Source organism: Castor canadensis, chromosome 16 (genome assembly GCF_047511655.1).
Source record: "Castor canadensis chromosome 16, mCasCan1.hap1v2, whole genome shotgun sequence".
Classification (NCBI taxonomy): Eukaryota; Metazoa; Chordata; class Mammalia; order Rodentia; family Castoridae; genus Castor; species Castor canadensis.
Genome location: NC_133401.1, coordinates 29697323 through 29713649, shown reverse-complemented (window position 1 = coordinate 29713649; position 16327 = coordinate 29697323). Strand labels below are relative to the sequence as shown.

The 16327-nt window shown below is 43.3% G+C and overlaps 1 protein-coding gene across 3 annotated transcripts in view; it reads right to left on the bottom strand.

Moving 5' to 3' along the window:
* Positions 1–16327, bottom strand: part of Zfp28 (ZFP28 zinc finger protein) — a 50826-nt gene that overhangs the window by 16135 nt on the left and 18364 nt on the right. The window contains exons 1-7 of one of the 3 annotated variants that reach the window (XM_074058466.1): positions 10823–11824; positions 10316–10407; positions 5553–5679; positions 5281–5376; positions 3812–3975; positions 3262–3376; positions 2731–2826 (exon numbers count right to left, since the gene is read on the bottom strand). In XM_074058466.1, the coding sequence (XP_073914567.1) occupies positions 2731–2826; positions 3262–3376; positions 3812–3975; positions 5281–5376; positions 5553–5679; positions 10316–10407; positions 10823–11030 (898 nt within the window). In that variant the 5' untranslated portion in view covers positions 11031–11824. Of the gene's footprint in view, positions 1–2730; positions 2827–3261; positions 3377–3811; positions 3976–5280; positions 5377–5552; positions 5680–10315; positions 10408–10822; positions 11825–16327 lie in introns of those variants that run through there. The other 2 variants (XM_074058467.1, XM_074058468.1) reach the window with 2 other exon arrangements.

The window sequence follows — 16327 nt, the reverse complement described above, 5'->3', positions numbered from 1 at the left end:
TCGGGGAGATGGTGGGGGTGATCTAACCAATGTATGTATGATGTAAGCCTATTCAAAACTGTCACAATGAATCCCCTATACAATGAATATATCCTAATAAAAATTAGAAAATAGTAAATTATTTAGACAAAGTAGAACATATACATATAATACTAGACACTCATTAAAACACAATGTAGAAGTTTCTAAGAACACAAATAAAATCATAATATATGTTAAAACCATATTTTTTTACATTAACATTAATAAAAGATCTTTAATTTTATTAATAGTCATAAAAAAATCTCAGAATTTTGAACTTATTCTGCAAAAATTTCTGCACTTATGAGTGGATTTTTTGTTTTTGAAAAAAAATTTTTAAAACTTCATATATCTCAATTTTAAAAGATTAAAATTAAAAATAATTTGAGACAATAATAAAAAAATTAGTATGTTTATATATAAAAGTCACTGAGACTGTTAAGTAAATAGAGAAATGGAAAAAAACCTATCAAAATGGCCATGAAAGCCAGGCACTGGTAGCTCACTCCCATAATCCTGTAATCCTAGCAACTCAGGAGGCAGAGATCAGGAATGTCACGGTTCCAAGTCAGCCCCAGAAAAATAGTTCAAGAGACCCTATTTCAAAAAACCCATCACAAAAAAAGGCTCAAGCAGTAGAGCACCTGCCTAGTAAGTATAAGGCCCTAAGTTCAAACCCCAGTACCACAAAAAAAAAGTGGCAATGAAAGGAGAAAAAAATATGGAGACTTGGGCACACACAAGGCACATTTTACAAAAGAAAAAAGGGAAAAAAACCACATTTAGGGGATGTGTTCAACCTTTTATAAAATAAAATAATAAATTTAGGCTACGTAATCTTTCACCAAATAGTAAGTAAAAGTTGGCATATAGATATGCAATGTTTAAGGGTACAATTAATCCTTGCTAGACTCACTACAAACAAAACTTTGAGACCCTAGCAGATGCTCATATCCAGAGATACAGCAGACCTCCAAATGTGTAGTTCACCACACATTGGAGTTGGGGCTGGAATGTGGTGTCACCTGTAAGCCCAGCTTCCTGGGAGAACAAGGCCTGCTGGGGCAAAAGTACTGAGGCCCTTTCCGAAAAACAAACTAAAGCAAAAAGGATTTGGGGGTGTGGCTCAAGTAGTAGAGTGTTTCAAGAATGAGGCCCTGAGTTCAAACTCCAGTACTGCCAAAAAAAGAAAAAAAGAAAAAAAGGAAAAGAAATATGTTGTATCTTTAATACCAAAAAAATGTGAAGTAACCAAATGAGCAGGGGGATACCAACATGAAAAGCATATGAACACATCTATGTGTTCACTCCTGAATATACACAATCACTTCTACTAGTGAAAATATGTGTTCATCATGACTTGACAGAGTCTGAAGTTGTCACAACATGTTAACATGTTGTGATCATTTATCACGGCTTTCTCTTCTTTGCCTTAAATGGGTGGTAGAATTACATTTGCTACAAACCATTGCTTTCTTTTTTTTTCTTTCTTTGTTTCTTTGAGGGACTAGGGTTTGAACTCAGGGCTCTGCACTTGCAAAGCAGATGTTCCACCACTTGAGCTGTTCTTTTGGAGATGAGATCTTGTGAACCATTTGACCAGGCTGGCCTTGATCCAATCCTCCCAATCTTACCTCCCGTGTAGCTAGGATTACAGGCATGAGCCACCAGCGCCTGGCTACAAACCACTGTTTTCAAAGGGCGTTTCTTTTCCTTCGCTTGTATATGTAGGAAGAGACCCTCTACTCCTGTCTTCCTGAAGCATGACTTCTGCACACCCTGCCTTCTGACATGGGTGCTACTAGGCAGAACAGTTCCTTGTCTCTCTGTAATGCCCTGTCATATGTGCAAGCTTTCCTTCATGCAGGTTTTTCATAAACGTGGTTTATCCAATCCATTAGTTTTCCTTCCACGGTTCTTCCACAGCCTAACACGACCAAGTGGAGTGGCTCACCACTAATTTTCAGTGTACACCTTTTCTTTTTTTTGAGGTACTGGGGCTTGAACTCAGGGCCTACAACTTGAGCCACTCCACCAGTCCTTTTTTGTGATGGGTATTTTTGAGATAGGGTCTCATGAACTATTTGCCTGGGCTGACTTCCAATCAAGATCCTCCTGATCTCTGCCTCCTGAGTAGCTAGAATTATAGGCATGAGCCACTGGCACCCAGCAGAATGAGACCATATTGTCTCATTTGAGACTCTTCATGAAGAATCTGAAGGCATTTGCTATTATTAATGTGTTTTTTTGGGAGAGGGCAGTACTAGGGTTTGAACTCAAGGCCTTACACTTGCTAGGCAGGCACTCTACCATTAAGCCACCCCCAGTCAGTGTGCACTTCTTGCACTTCTTATAGGAATGGATGCATGGTTAAACCACTGGGCCACATAACCACACAAAGTAGAACTTGGAAGATCCTCAAGAGCACACCATGGTCAGGAAGTCACTTTAAAACCCGGAAAGGCTGACCTTTCCTTCTTAACCGTGCCAAGTGGTTAAGAAGAAAAGGGTCAACACAGGGAAATGAGTCATTAGACAGAATGGACAAAGGAGGAGGAAAGAACGACCTTGAAGTCCCAGAGTTGATTTTCCTTTCAGACATGGAGGACATGGTGACATTTCCTCCTGTATACCTGTGAAGACTTAGTCTCTTTGAAAAAAGCAAAGCTCTCACCTGCAGTGGTTTCCCCACACCATCTGCACACTCACCTGAGAGCAGACCTGTGACCAGCTGTCTCTTCACCATCCAACCCTTCTTCTCCTGCTCCAGTGAGGAGGATAAATATGGCTTTGAAGCACAATGTCCTGCAACAGTAAAAGAAGATGGGGTTCAGTTATACTTTTAGCATTCTAAAATTAAGGACCTGTTCCCTGGTTTTGACTTAAAAGTGTTACTGAAAGAAGAATCAGAAATACAGGTGAGGAGGATGTACCAAAGGTGATGCTTCAAACACAATGAAGACACCAGCCCTCAACTCTGTGTAACAAAGACACCAGCTCTCAACTCCACATAATGAAGATAACAGCTTTCAACTCTACCTAATGAAGACTCCAGCTCTCAGCTCTACGTAACAAAGACACTAGGTCTCAACTCTATGGCTGCCAGGCTTTCATCTCAGGAATTAGGAATAAAGTTTCAGGCAGCATTCCAAAGGCCCTCCTCCCTTCTCCATACTCAAACCAGAGATACCAAAGTAGAAGCTGAAGACAGAGTCAGGTCTAGGAGAAGGACGTCCTTACCAACGGACCCCAGGTCACCATGGCTCTCCCACAGGGGACTCTTACAGAAACTCTTCTGAGCTGGACCTAGCTGATGGTGGAAGTCCACAGCCACATTTCTAATGGTCACCAAGCCCTGAAAAGGTACACATTACATCATCACAGCATGCTCCTGCACCTGCACAGCCCTGGTGGGTGGACTGTGTCCATACTTCCAGAATGTACTCTATACCAAAAGTGTGACTCAGAATGACTGGGTTTAGTTATATCATATATGCTCGAGGGAGGGGAAATAGTAAAAACAGGAAAAACACTTTGAGAAGGAGATGCTGCTCACCTTTTTCTCACACTCACTGCAGGTCAAACACTTCTCACATCCACTGCCTTGCTTATGATTTTTTCTATCTCATTTCCCTACCACCGCCCTACCCTGTGTGCTCATGTGTATCAAACTGGTGTCACTCCCTCCTCTGGGGCATAATGTACCCACAGGAACCACTGTATTCAGATGGACACTTCCCCACAATCAGTGAATTTGTAAAGGGCTGTTGTGTGGAGAGTATTTTCTCACCGGCTGTGTCTCCAACAGAGCATCATCATCCCAGTTTTCCCTCCATACAGAGTACTCCAGCCTGAAGTTGGTGAGCCTCTCTCTTATCACTGGCTGGGGTAACTTTTCCTCATAGAAGTTCTTCTTTGGAGGTAACTCCTGGGTCGCCCACATACCCTGCAAGTCTGAAAGATATTAAGAAAACATTTCTCCTTTTATTATGTTAGTATGAAAAAAAAAAACCTTCCAAAATACAACCCGGTAAATTAAAACCCTTCCCAAAAACATGGCATGTTGGAATCTTTCTACATGACTAGCAAATTCAACCAACTGTGCACTCCTCCATTTGTGTGGCTGTGGTCCTAAAGGTTACAATGTAAACTTTTCCACCTAAAGGCTGAGCAAGCACTGCATGCTAGAACTTTTGCAGAAGACTGGAAAAAGAAATTGAAAATCAGAGGATAAAAGAGCTCTTGAAGGTTTAGATCTAAGAGCTAGTGTTGCTGATGCGATAGGAAGCAGAGGCTATAAAACTGCTATGTGGTTCTTATTTTATTGAGTCAAAGTCCTTTGACTCTTTCTCCATTTGATCTAGCAAAAATTTCATGTCCTGTTCTGCATGTCTGCTTTTTTATATCAATGCTAACTCATAAAACTCCAGATCCTGGTCTTAAAAATGCAAATCTTTATACTTAACTAGTGTCTCAACAACCTAGCTCCAAAGCAAAAGAGGCTACAGGTGTGGTTTAAGATGTAGAGTGCCTGCCTCACAAGCATGAATTCAAACCCCAGTACCACCAAAAAAAAATGAAGCCAGTGCTCTTCTGAGAGCCAATCACCCAACTACATGCTGCCTGTCTGCACCAAGAAGTCCACATGAATCCCAAATCTGTTACAGCTCAACCTAAATTCATCTCCTATCCTGCCAGTCTCCTTCATTCCAATGCTTCTGTCCAAAGGTCTAGTCTCAATCCAGGTTTCCTTGGCTTAAAACTGGGAGTGATTTTTCTCCTTCCTTTTATGTCCCTATCTTAAAAGACAGGGACAGAACAGCAGTTTCTACTTCATTTAAGTAATGTAGATATGTTTCATCTCCCCTCAAAAACAAATAAGAGGGCTGGAAGTGTGGCTCAAGTGGTAGAGTTCCTGCTTTATAAGCATGAAGCCTTGAGTTCAAATCCCAGTCCCACGGAAAAAAGAAAAAAGAGAAACAAAAACAAGTAAGACAGTAAAAACTGAATCAGAATCAGACAGATGATTCCACGAGTCTGCAGACAAAAGAGAGGAGGTCTACAGAATAAAGTGAATGATCTTCACAGGGGAGGGAGCAGTGCTGGAGAACAGAGAGAGGGTAAATGTAGACTGGGAAGTTCATGTTGGAGATCATGACTTCCCTGGTCCCAGGGCTCCTTCCTCCAGGAGAAAGGAGGACATGCCTGGGGAGCTGAGCTGGACAGGTGGTAGCTCTACCCCTCCCACTCCACACTCACTTGGGCACCGGCCTCTTGTACTCTTTCTTTTCACCATCCAGGGATCTTTTCCTTGTTCCAAGGAGGAGATCATATCGGGCTTAGAAGCACAAAGTCCTGGATACATAAGAAGAACAGGATGTGGTCATGCTGTGGGTCTGTCCATACTTGGGGTGCTGCCCCTCAGCTCAAGGGAAGAGGGTGTTGCAGGGCTTAGGAACAAAGGAGGGAAGATGCCTCAGTCACAGCAGTGGAAGTGGTGAGAGGTGGACAAGGGGTGGGGACTCCCTCACCCAGCGATGCCAGGTTCCTGTAGTTCTCCAACATCACCTTCCTGTACAGACTCCTCTGAGTAGAGTTCAGCCATTCCCACTCCTCTTGGGAGAAATCTACAGCCACATCCCCAAATGTCACCAAGCCCTGAAATGACATAACCACATTGCTGCTCACCCAGTGCTCACACTCCTGCATGACTAAAGGACTGTCATCGAATGAACTGTGTCAACCATTGCTATATTTAAGGCCTCACCCCCACTACTGTGGATTGTGACTGTATTTGTAGCTAGATCCTATAAAGACATAAAGGCCCTGCATGGGTAAAACCCTAATTCAACATGACTGGTGCCCTTATAAGAGCAATAGGCACCAGGGGTGTGCATGCACGGGGAAAAGACCACATGGCGTGAGGACACAGGAAGAAAGTGACCATTTTCAAGCCAAGGAGGAGGCCTCAAGGAGTACCCAAAAGTGCTGACACCTTGATCTTGGACTTCTAGCCTTCAGAACTGTGAGGAAAAAAAAATTTCTGATAGCTAAGACACAAAGGACAGTTTGTTATGAAAGTCCTACCTATAGTAGGGTTCTAAGGATTACCTGTTATTGCTTCTCTCTTTTTTGTTTCTATTTGGTGTTGGGATAGAACCCAGGACCTAGCACACTAAGCACACACTCTGCCACTGAGTCACACTCCCAGCCATGGACACCTAGCTTTTTGTCATAATCTCCAGAGTGAGAGAATGCTATGGGAGACTTTGCACCTTGCAGAATCTCTGTTTTTGTGGAGGTGAAAGGAGGCACACACACAAAATATCTGACATCTGGCGCCACAGGTACCAGAGCACTTCTCAAATGTGGGACATGTAAGTGCCCTGGAGCACAAAAGAATGGGGATGGACACCTCAAGATCAACGTGGCTAGTCCCCAAACTAAGTTCTTAGGATTTCTATTTTACTTTTAGTATTCACTGTATGTGCATTAAAACAAAGACAAGGGAGGTAGGAGGGATGAGGAAGAAAGATGCAGGATTGAACTTAACCAAGATACATCATAAGCATATATGGAAATGTCACAATGAAACCCCTCTGAACAATCAAAATTTGCTAATAAATTGTCTCGAAAAATCTAACAATGTCTTTTTCTAAAATAAAAATGATAATGTTTTTAATTAATAACATGCCCTGAGAACCAAGGTGCTGATTCAGGGACGTGGGATGCACTTAGAGGTACCATGAGCACATTTTCTCTGCCATGACCTGGGCAGGAGCAGTGTCTTCCTGATCCATGGGCCATCTATGTCCGGCAGATGTTTAAGTACTGTATTTCATGCTGTCAGAACACAACTCTGATACACTCCAATGAACTTTAAGTATGCATTGCATTCAAACTCTGACAGATCCTGAGGGTCTGTGGATGGCAGAAAATCCCATGGAATATTCAAGGTATACACTGAAAGCAACAAGCAGAGTCAGGTTACTTCCAAGGCTGAATTCAGACTCTGGCAGGCACCAGCTCTGAAACCTCAGGTGGTTACTTAACCTCCCTGGGCCTCAGTCTCCCCGCTGCTCTGTGGAATTCAACAATATCAACCTCATAGATTATGTACACTCACCATTTAGAATGTGCAAGGCATGATGTAAGTCTAAATGAGTGCTGATTATGATGGTGTCCACTGTCAAAGTTCATCCCTACCAGTGCGCCCTCAAAATCTATCTTGCTGTTGTCCCCTGCCTGTCACCTGCATATGTGGAGGAAGTCTCCATCCAGTTCCCATTTTTGTGTTCTAGGTAGATAAGGCCCCATACTGAGAACCACTCAATCACCCTATTTCTGCTTTAAGCCTGGTGAATGTGGTAACTCAACCCCCAGGTTCCCTCATTTACCTTTGGGCTCTGCTCACATTAACCAATCCAACCCTGTCTCAGGAGACCCACCTAGGTAACACCATGGACCCCAATAAGGGCTCCACGCACAGGTCCCTCCTTCTCTCTCTTGCTCCCCACCTGCTGGTTGAGTGTGTGTCTGGATGTGGCCTATTTCCCTTCCTGCTGGTGCTGCCATGCATACTGCCCTTTTCTGAGATTAGTGAGTAACAACCTTAATCTTTTCACCCTTCCAATGTGAATGTCCATCACTGTGCCACACCTGACTACACCAAACCTAATTTAAATACTCAACAAATCTCAACACTCACCCATCCTCAGCTCTTTGATTTAAAGGTTCACATTATGCTACTAGAAACCAAAGTCCTTTAGAGGTTTGACATCTGTTGAATAAGACCTGATCTCTTCTTTTTAAGCCTGCTACCAAACTCTGAAGCATGTTTAATTCCACTTTTGAAGATAAATTCAAAGGGTTTTGTCATTGATGCTTTGATTTGTGTGAAGACCATTAACTCCTGATGGAGGAATCTCTTAAGCTGGAGACTGAAAGGTGTTACACAGTGTAGCCCACCCAGTAATACCTGCAGAAAAGTTAAGAACTGCTTAATGAGCGGAAGCAAAAGATGCACTACTACACCCCTGAGCAATCTAGTCTAAACAAATGTTGGTCACCTCTCAGCAACAATTTTGCAGATTGCAATATCTTGGTATGAAAGCACAAGAGGGAATTTTTGATAGGCATCTTAGTTTTGCCAGAAAGAACCGATGTTGGTTTTTCCTGGGTTGGCCTCATCTATCTATTAGTGATCTACACTTTGCACCAGGAGATGTTCAATGCCTTCAATTTGCAAGACTCAGCAAGACTCAGCAGAGGAAATCCTCAAGAATATGAAATATTGCAGAGCAAATACAGTAAGTCAGATTGTACTCAGATAGACGCAATCAGATGCATAGACACTGTGCTTCTCTGCACAGAGGAACGCTTCTATTCTAACCCGATTGTGGAGGATGGGCTTTCACAGAGTCCAGTCTTATAATTCTTATTGCTCCTTGCTGCTGGGTCTTGCACTTACTTTTCCCAGACTTTCAAATACTTCTCAGACATGCTTTTCCAAGTTATCTTTATAGTATCTTTTTAAAATCCTTATATTTTTATTAATTTGTTGATGCAAGAGAAAATGACACCTATTTTTTTCCTAGTATTTGTTAATGCCTTGTCACTGTTAAGAAAACTAGAATTTAGTGACTCCTAAAGAGAAGAAAATAAGTTCAAAGTTTTCTTATACTTGGAAACATTTTTTTTTCTTTTTTGAGACAGGGTCTCAACTATGTTCCTCAGGGTGGCGTCAAATTCCTGGACTCAAGTGATCTACTTGAGTCTCCCAAGTAGCTCAGACTACAGTTGTATACTACCATGCCTGGTACCCTTTTGTAATATGTCCCTTTCTCTACCTTTCTAATCTCATGTTTTAGAGGGACCAGAAAGGGGCCTAATGTTAATTATACATGTATGTCCTGTCTCTGAAGAAAAATACTGTACGTAACTCTTTATATACAGAATCAATTATTTTAGTTTGCAAATGTCTTTTACTGCAAACAACAGTAGTAAAAATAGCTGACAACCCTTTAACATTGCAGATATGATTCTATGCCCTTGGATATTATCCCCAAAACAACCCTAATAGTTGGCACTATTATGATTCCCATTCTACAGATGAGGAAATACAGAGCTGCAACTTGCCCAAGACCAGAGTCAGTCAACTGCAGAGCATGTGTAGCCCATGCTCCACATCAAGGGTCAGCAGAGAGTAAACAATCAGGCCTTTTGCGAGCCATACCACCCATGCTACAGCTACTCAACTTGGACATGCAGCAAGCAGCAACTGTCAATAGCACATAGATGACCAGTATGCTGCATGCCAATAAAACTTTATTTAAAGACACCAAAAACTGAATTTCATGTACTTTTCATGTGTCATCAAATACATCTCTCCTTTTTGATTTTTTTCAATCATTGAAAAATGTAAATCTACTTGTACTTTATGGCCCATACACAAGGAGGCAATGGGCCAGATTTGGCCATAGTTTAGCACGTTCTGCTGTACATTATTTAAAAGCGTACTTGACCTAAGAGGCCTGCCTATAAACGTCTAAAACCATCATACTGACCCGAGAACGCTGCCAGCTGATGTTGTTCATCCTTCCTGTGTGCAGGGCATAGTACACATTAGTCCTTACAAGAACCATTCAAGGAAGGTCGTATCATCTGGCTTATTTCACAATGAAGGCAATGTTACACAGGGATTAAATGCTACCACCAGTAGCGTTTAAACCCAGAAAACCCAGCTCCATTGTCCATACCTGTCAGCTTTTTGCCAGTCTGTCTCTATTGAAATACTCAGCTCTGACCATAGCAGAAATACTTAGTGTACAGTCACCCTGACTGTGAACAAGATTCAGGCAAGGAGTCTTGCTAGCCTCCTCTGCCTTCTGTCAACAGGCTGCCAGCTCCTTGGTAGCAAGGAATGGGCTTAGCCATGTGTTCCGTCAGTGTCTTACACAATGTGGGCACCAAATAGACCAGCTAAGGCACAAGGGACTAATGCATTCCCCCAAGGAGTACATTTCCACCCAGGACAGTCCCTCTGAGAAGAGTGGAACAAGGGAGGGGCTGAATGGTATCTTCAGCCAAGAATAAGCACTCATGAAGAGGAAGCAGGGAAGGAAGCCCTGGGCAGTTGAACCCATTCTTGTAGCCTACCACTCTCCAGAGTAAGAAGAAATGATAACCAGCACCTCAGACAGGTGTCTTAAAAGGAAAACTTTTCAGCGAAAAGAAACATTAAGTGCTGAAAAGCAAGACAATTTCAGGAAGGAGAGAGGAAATGCCAACTCACCTGAGACATGGCTCTAAGTTCACTTCCTGTCCCTGAAGCCTCCTGCTTATGGTTTCTATACTGGAGGAAGGCAGTGTCCCTGGAAAGCAGAGCTGGAGAAAAGGAATAGAGAGACCAAGTCTACACAAGACACCCAAATCACCAGCCTAAAATGCACCTTCCTGCACGAACTGGGTAGGACCATTTTCAAAGAGGCAAGTGGGATCCTGTTGTTGCCCTCCAAGTAGGGGCCCCCGTAAGGAGGAGAATATCTTCTATCTGGGAGCATGGAAACGGGGACGTGTCTAACTAGGTGACCCTGCAGAAGTCAACGTCCCTTTTGCATCACTGCTTGTTTAGCTCAAGTTGAGCTTCCAAATAGTTGAAGACCCCTGATCACCATCTTAGAAGACCAGGGACACTGATCTCCAGCACCGGGGCCCCAAGAGCGCTCACACCTTACCCTCCCTTCATCCCGAGAACACGGATTCGTTACCGTCCACACTGCCCGGACACCTGCCACCTCACCTCTGTGCGCAGGTCCCGAGGTCACCACTCCTCGCCGGCCCTTGGAGGCTAAGCCACTCCTTGAGCGTGGCCTTCCCCGGGCAGGACGGGGACAAACGGCCGGAGTCCCCGCCGCCGAGCACCTGCCCGGCCTGGGCTTTGTGCAGGGGGCGCCTCGCCCCAGGCGGGGCTCGGGCTCACGAGCCCCTGCATGCGCCACTCCCCTCATGTCACCAGAGGGAACCTCGAGGGCACAGAGGCCGCGGACGCCCTTGGGGTGGGTCCTCACGGACACACCCCCCGGCCACACCTGCCGGACCCCGGGGCTAGGCCGCGCCCACTCCGCCCCGTCCCCGCCCAGCCCTCGGCCGATCGTCCCCGTAGCTAACACAGCTCAACTCGGCCACCGGAAGTGGGCGTAATCGCAGCGCAATGCCCGCTGGGAAACGTAGTCCCGAGCAGAACCGTGGCAGCACCGAGCAGGGCTCAGGATGCAAGGCGCGGATCTGCCTCGTTCCAGTTTGATTGTTCCCAATCCCTCTAGGGTCGCGCCTGCCTCTAGAGTAGAAGTCGTCGCCGGGTGAGGGCCTGGGCCTGGCCGGAAGCACAGACCAACCCAAGCTACAGAACGGCTCCGCAAAGGCTTCTGGGAGTCGGCGCCCGCTCGGAGCGCGCAGGCGTATTGGCATGCGGAGGGGCGGGGTTTAAGGTGGGGGCGGAGTCGAGTCCTCGTCTTTGGCTTCCAGCATTAGCGCACAGTCACCGGTGGCGCACGGGGGGCAATGGCCATGCTGAGCCCTCCCACGTCCTCGGTGGTTCTGAAGGGGATGTAGAGGCAGGGTGGGGTGCTTGTGGGGCTATTTTGGTGCCGTCATCATTTCCTCGCCACTCCGCGTGTACCAGCAGCAGGTCCTCGGTCTGCAGTCTTCTCCAGGACTTTATCCAAGGCTGCTCCTTTTTGTCATTCACTTGTCACAAGAGTTGCCCCGCGTCCTGGCTACAACCAACTCCTGTCACAATCTTTAAAGTCCCCCATGGCCGAGTGCGGGGTCACTGTCTACCTGGGGCCCCCCTTAGAGTCCCTGAAAAGTGCGACACCCCTGGAGCACCGGGGCTGGCGGCCGCACTGACAACAGCACAGGTGGCGGTGCTGTCACCGCACCCGGGACAGGAACACGGACCTCAGCGCACCCTGCCCGGTCCTCGGGGCCTCACCGACCGAGTTCAGATGGCTTCCGTCCTGCTGCAGAAAGGACGAGGCCAGCGTTTCCCCTCCACGCCGCCCCACCTAATAGCCGTGGAAGACGCCTCTCCTTCCACGTTAGCAAAACACTGATTTTATTAATTTTAAAGAAATCTGTTATAAAGGATTATACCGTGTACCTCACAACATAACTTGTGCCTTCTCCAGCAAAAAGCTCTACAGCACAAAGAAAGGATTATCATATGCTTGGTTTTCAAATATTCAGTCAACAGAACATCCAACATGATGTTTGGGGGCATAATTTTTAGTCCAGTGAATTTAGTTATGTAAGCAATCCAATAAAACATGAATCTTCTATGTCTATAACTTCTGATTCTATATCTTCTTTCTGAAAGTGATTTTACATTTTATGTCTGTAGGGCTTTACCCACACCATGGGATTGTAGGTCCTTCCTTTGGCCAGATTGACTCAACATGGAAACAACCCCAACCCTAGACCAGTAGCGGTCACTCAGGAAAAGCTTTGTTCTGATTGATTCAGAACATGTGACATTCTACTCCTTTCACTGAGAATAGGATAACTTCCATGCCATCACGTGGGGGTAGAAGACATGCCAGAGCACAAACTGAGTTTTGTTAGGAAAGAGGAAGGTAATTAACTGAATACTGGGTAGGTAACCAGCCGTGTGGACTGCTGAGAATATACTACAAGAGGATGGGAAGCCTGCTAATATAATTCACCTCTATTAATAAAAAGTGAAAAAAAATTCTCAAATCTCAACAAATGAGGAGAAAGCATCTGATAAAATCCAATACACATCTTTGATTTTTAAAAAAACCACTTAGCAAAGGAGAAATGGTGGAGCATGAAAATTTGGAATGAAATTATGATAATCCCTGAAGACTTTCATTCAGCTTTTGTTAAAAATGTTTTTCACCTTTCAGCTGGAAAGGATAAAACTCACCAGTGAGTTCTGCAAATGGAAAACAGTGGCATAGGCTTTGTCGTCTACAGTAAAGAATTTACTCATCACTTTCTATACGTGGAAAATGGAAGAGGTGATGTCACACTTGGGTTACATTTTCATGAACTTGCATAAAAGGCAATAAAAGGATAAATTGGGCTTTATCAAAAGAATTTATTTATACTGAATATACACTATACAAAATAAAAAGTTCACTGGGTTTAAAAGCAGAATGAAAGATGAAAAATGGATTTGAAGAGTGATCATTTATCCAATCTGAAGCATCAAACAAAAAAAGAGGAAAAAGTGCTTCAGGGAATAAACACTTAAAAACCAAAATTAGTCTTTTTTTTTTTTTTTTTTGTGGAACTGGGGTGTGAACTCAGGGCCTCATGCTTTCTTGGCTAGTGATCTACCACTTGAGCCATTCCACCAGCCCCCTAGAGACAAAAATTAAAACTGCACATATACATGGAAATGTGATAAGGACATTCCCTGTGTAGTTATCCTAAACAAACAAAAATGTCATTTTTTTTTTCTTTCACAAAATCAGAGAACAGGAGGCAAACAGGTTCTGTCTGGGTGTTAGGTACCAGTAGAGGGGGGAAGATGTGGGGAAAGGGTGTAGGAGGGAGAATATGGTGCAAATATTCTCCATAAAATGAAGAATAAATATGAGTGTGAATGGAAAAATGAGACCTGTTGAAACTGCTCCAGGATTGGGGGAAGGGGAAATAAGGAAGAATGATGGTGGGGGTGAATTCAAGTACGATATATTTGATATATTGTAAGACCTTTGTAAATGTCACAGTGTACCCCCAGAACAACAATTATTTGGATTTACAAAAAATGCAATACCGTTTCCAGTTGAAAACAAAAACAAAAGAAACAACTCTGAAATATTTAGGTATGAATCAAACAAATCTAAACAAAACTTATATGCTGAAAACCATAAAACACTGATAAAGGAAGTCAAGAAGATCTAACATTCAACACACAATTACCAGTTTTCTCCATATCAACATTTCTCCATATCAACATTATAACATTAGTAATTAAATTCCCTCCAGCAGGTAGGAAATAAGAATATAATAGATTTGAACATTCTATCATTCAAATTGTTTAACATTTACAACAGCAGCCTACACATTGTTCTTGAGTAAATAAGTGGAATATTTATCAAGATAGGAAACATACAAGGCCACTAAAATGTTTTTAAAACATTTGAAGAGTCATAATTATAGAAATTCTAGGTAAATTCTAGGATCATAGTAGAAGTAAAGTAGATGTCATTAACATAAAGATATGCAGAAATTCCCAGACTATTTGAGAAGCAAACACACTTCTAAATAACCACTGAGTAACAGAGTACATCTCAAGGAAAACACGTAAAACACTTTGAACTGAGTTAAAATAAAAATACACATCCGAACTTGTGGGCTAAAACTAAAGCAACATTCAGGAAAAAATAAAGCATTAAATGTATGTATTACAAAATATGGAAGGACTGGTGGAATGGCACAAGTAGTGGAGGGCCTGCCTTGCAAGTACAAAGCCCTGAATTCAAATTCCATACCACCAAAAAAAAAGCAGAAAGAAAATATGGAGGGTCTAAAGTAATCTTCCACTTAAAAACTAGAGAAAGAAAAGAAAAATCTAACAAAAAAGAGACAAAGATAATAAGGGTTAGATCAAAGATCAGCTAAATTGAAAATAGAATCTCAAGAGAAAAAAATGTCAATGAAAGAAAAAGTTAATTATTTGAAAATATCAATAACACTGATATATCTGTAGCCAGGCTGCAGAATAGAGAAAGGACACATTAAAAATACCTGTAATAAGGAGGTGGAGATCAGGAGGGTCATGGTTTGAGGCCACACAAAAAGTTAGCAAGACCTCTAGCATAACAAATAAGCCAGATATGGGGGAGCACACCTACTTCCAGCTTGTAGGGGGCATAGTTGGGAAGATCACAGTCCCAGGCCAGCCTGGTGGGAAAAGAAGCAAGCGCCTATCTCAAAAAAATAACCTAAAAAGCAAAAAGGAATGGAGGCGTGGCTCAGGTGGAAGAGCAACTGCCTTAGCAACTACAAGGCCCAGAGTTCAAATCCAATATCACGTCCCCAAATCAATAAATAAACATCAATACTAATCTCAGGCACTGAGAATTTAGTAAGGGAATATTACAAGCAGTGCTACATCTATCAATTATATAATTTAGTTGAAATGAACCTGTTCTTTGAAGGAACTCAGATATTACCAAAACTCACTGAAGAAGAAATAGATCACTGGAATAGCCTTTTATCCATTGAAAATTGAGATGTACATGTAATAATCCTTAAACTCCATATCAAAATAGAACCAAGCAATATGTGAAGGATAATACAGGTTGAGTATTCCTTATACGAAAAGCTTTGAGATCAGAAGTGTTGGATTTCAGGATATTTCCAATTTTGGAATATCATTCTACTAATGACCATTTGCATATCTTGGGGAAGGGACTCAAGCCTAAACATGAAATTATCTTATGCTCACTGTCTGAAGGTAATTGTATATAAAACTTGCAGTCGGCCTATGTTTAACTGCTCAATCACATGAGGTCAGGCATGGGACTTTCATGAATGGTGCCATGTCAGTGCTAAAAAAAGTTTCAGATTTTGGAGCATTTTGGATTTCAGGTGTTCAGATTAAGGATGCCTAACCTGCACTTAATGACTGATCCAGGAATGCTACGGTAAGTAGTTCAAAAGTAGATCCAAAAGCCAATCAATGAAACTTACCATAGTGAACAGGTTGTGCTGTGATACTATCACTGCTTAGGAGTCAGAGCCACTAGATGAGCTGGGCTCTGAGGGACTGTAAGAAGGGGAGCATGGAAGGAGGTGGACAGAGATGCACTATTAACAGCACCAGCACCCAAGGCAGAAAGAGTGGGAGGGAAAAAGCCTGGCTTCTCCCCAGTGCTCTCTCTTCCATCTGCTACTGCCTGCCACTGAGTGACCCTCACAGAAATCAGTGTGCAAAAGGCCCTGGGGAAGGAATCTGCAGAGTCAGCCACCTGCAATACAGCCTGCTGCAGGGGGAAGGGAGAGAGTGGACCTTACAGCAAGCAGAATGACAGGCCCATGGTCCTGCAGAGTCTACCATGAGCTGCACTTGGGCTAAAGCCACCCAAAATCTCTGGAACAACTGCAGTGGAAGCATATGTTCCCTATTTCCCACTTCCCCTTTTTTGTCATACTGGGATTTGAATTTGCTAGGCAGGTACTGTACCTCCTGAGCCCCAAAACTACCCCCTGTTTTTGCTTTATTTTTCAGATAGGGTCTCACATTTTTGCCCAGGACCAGTCCTGGACT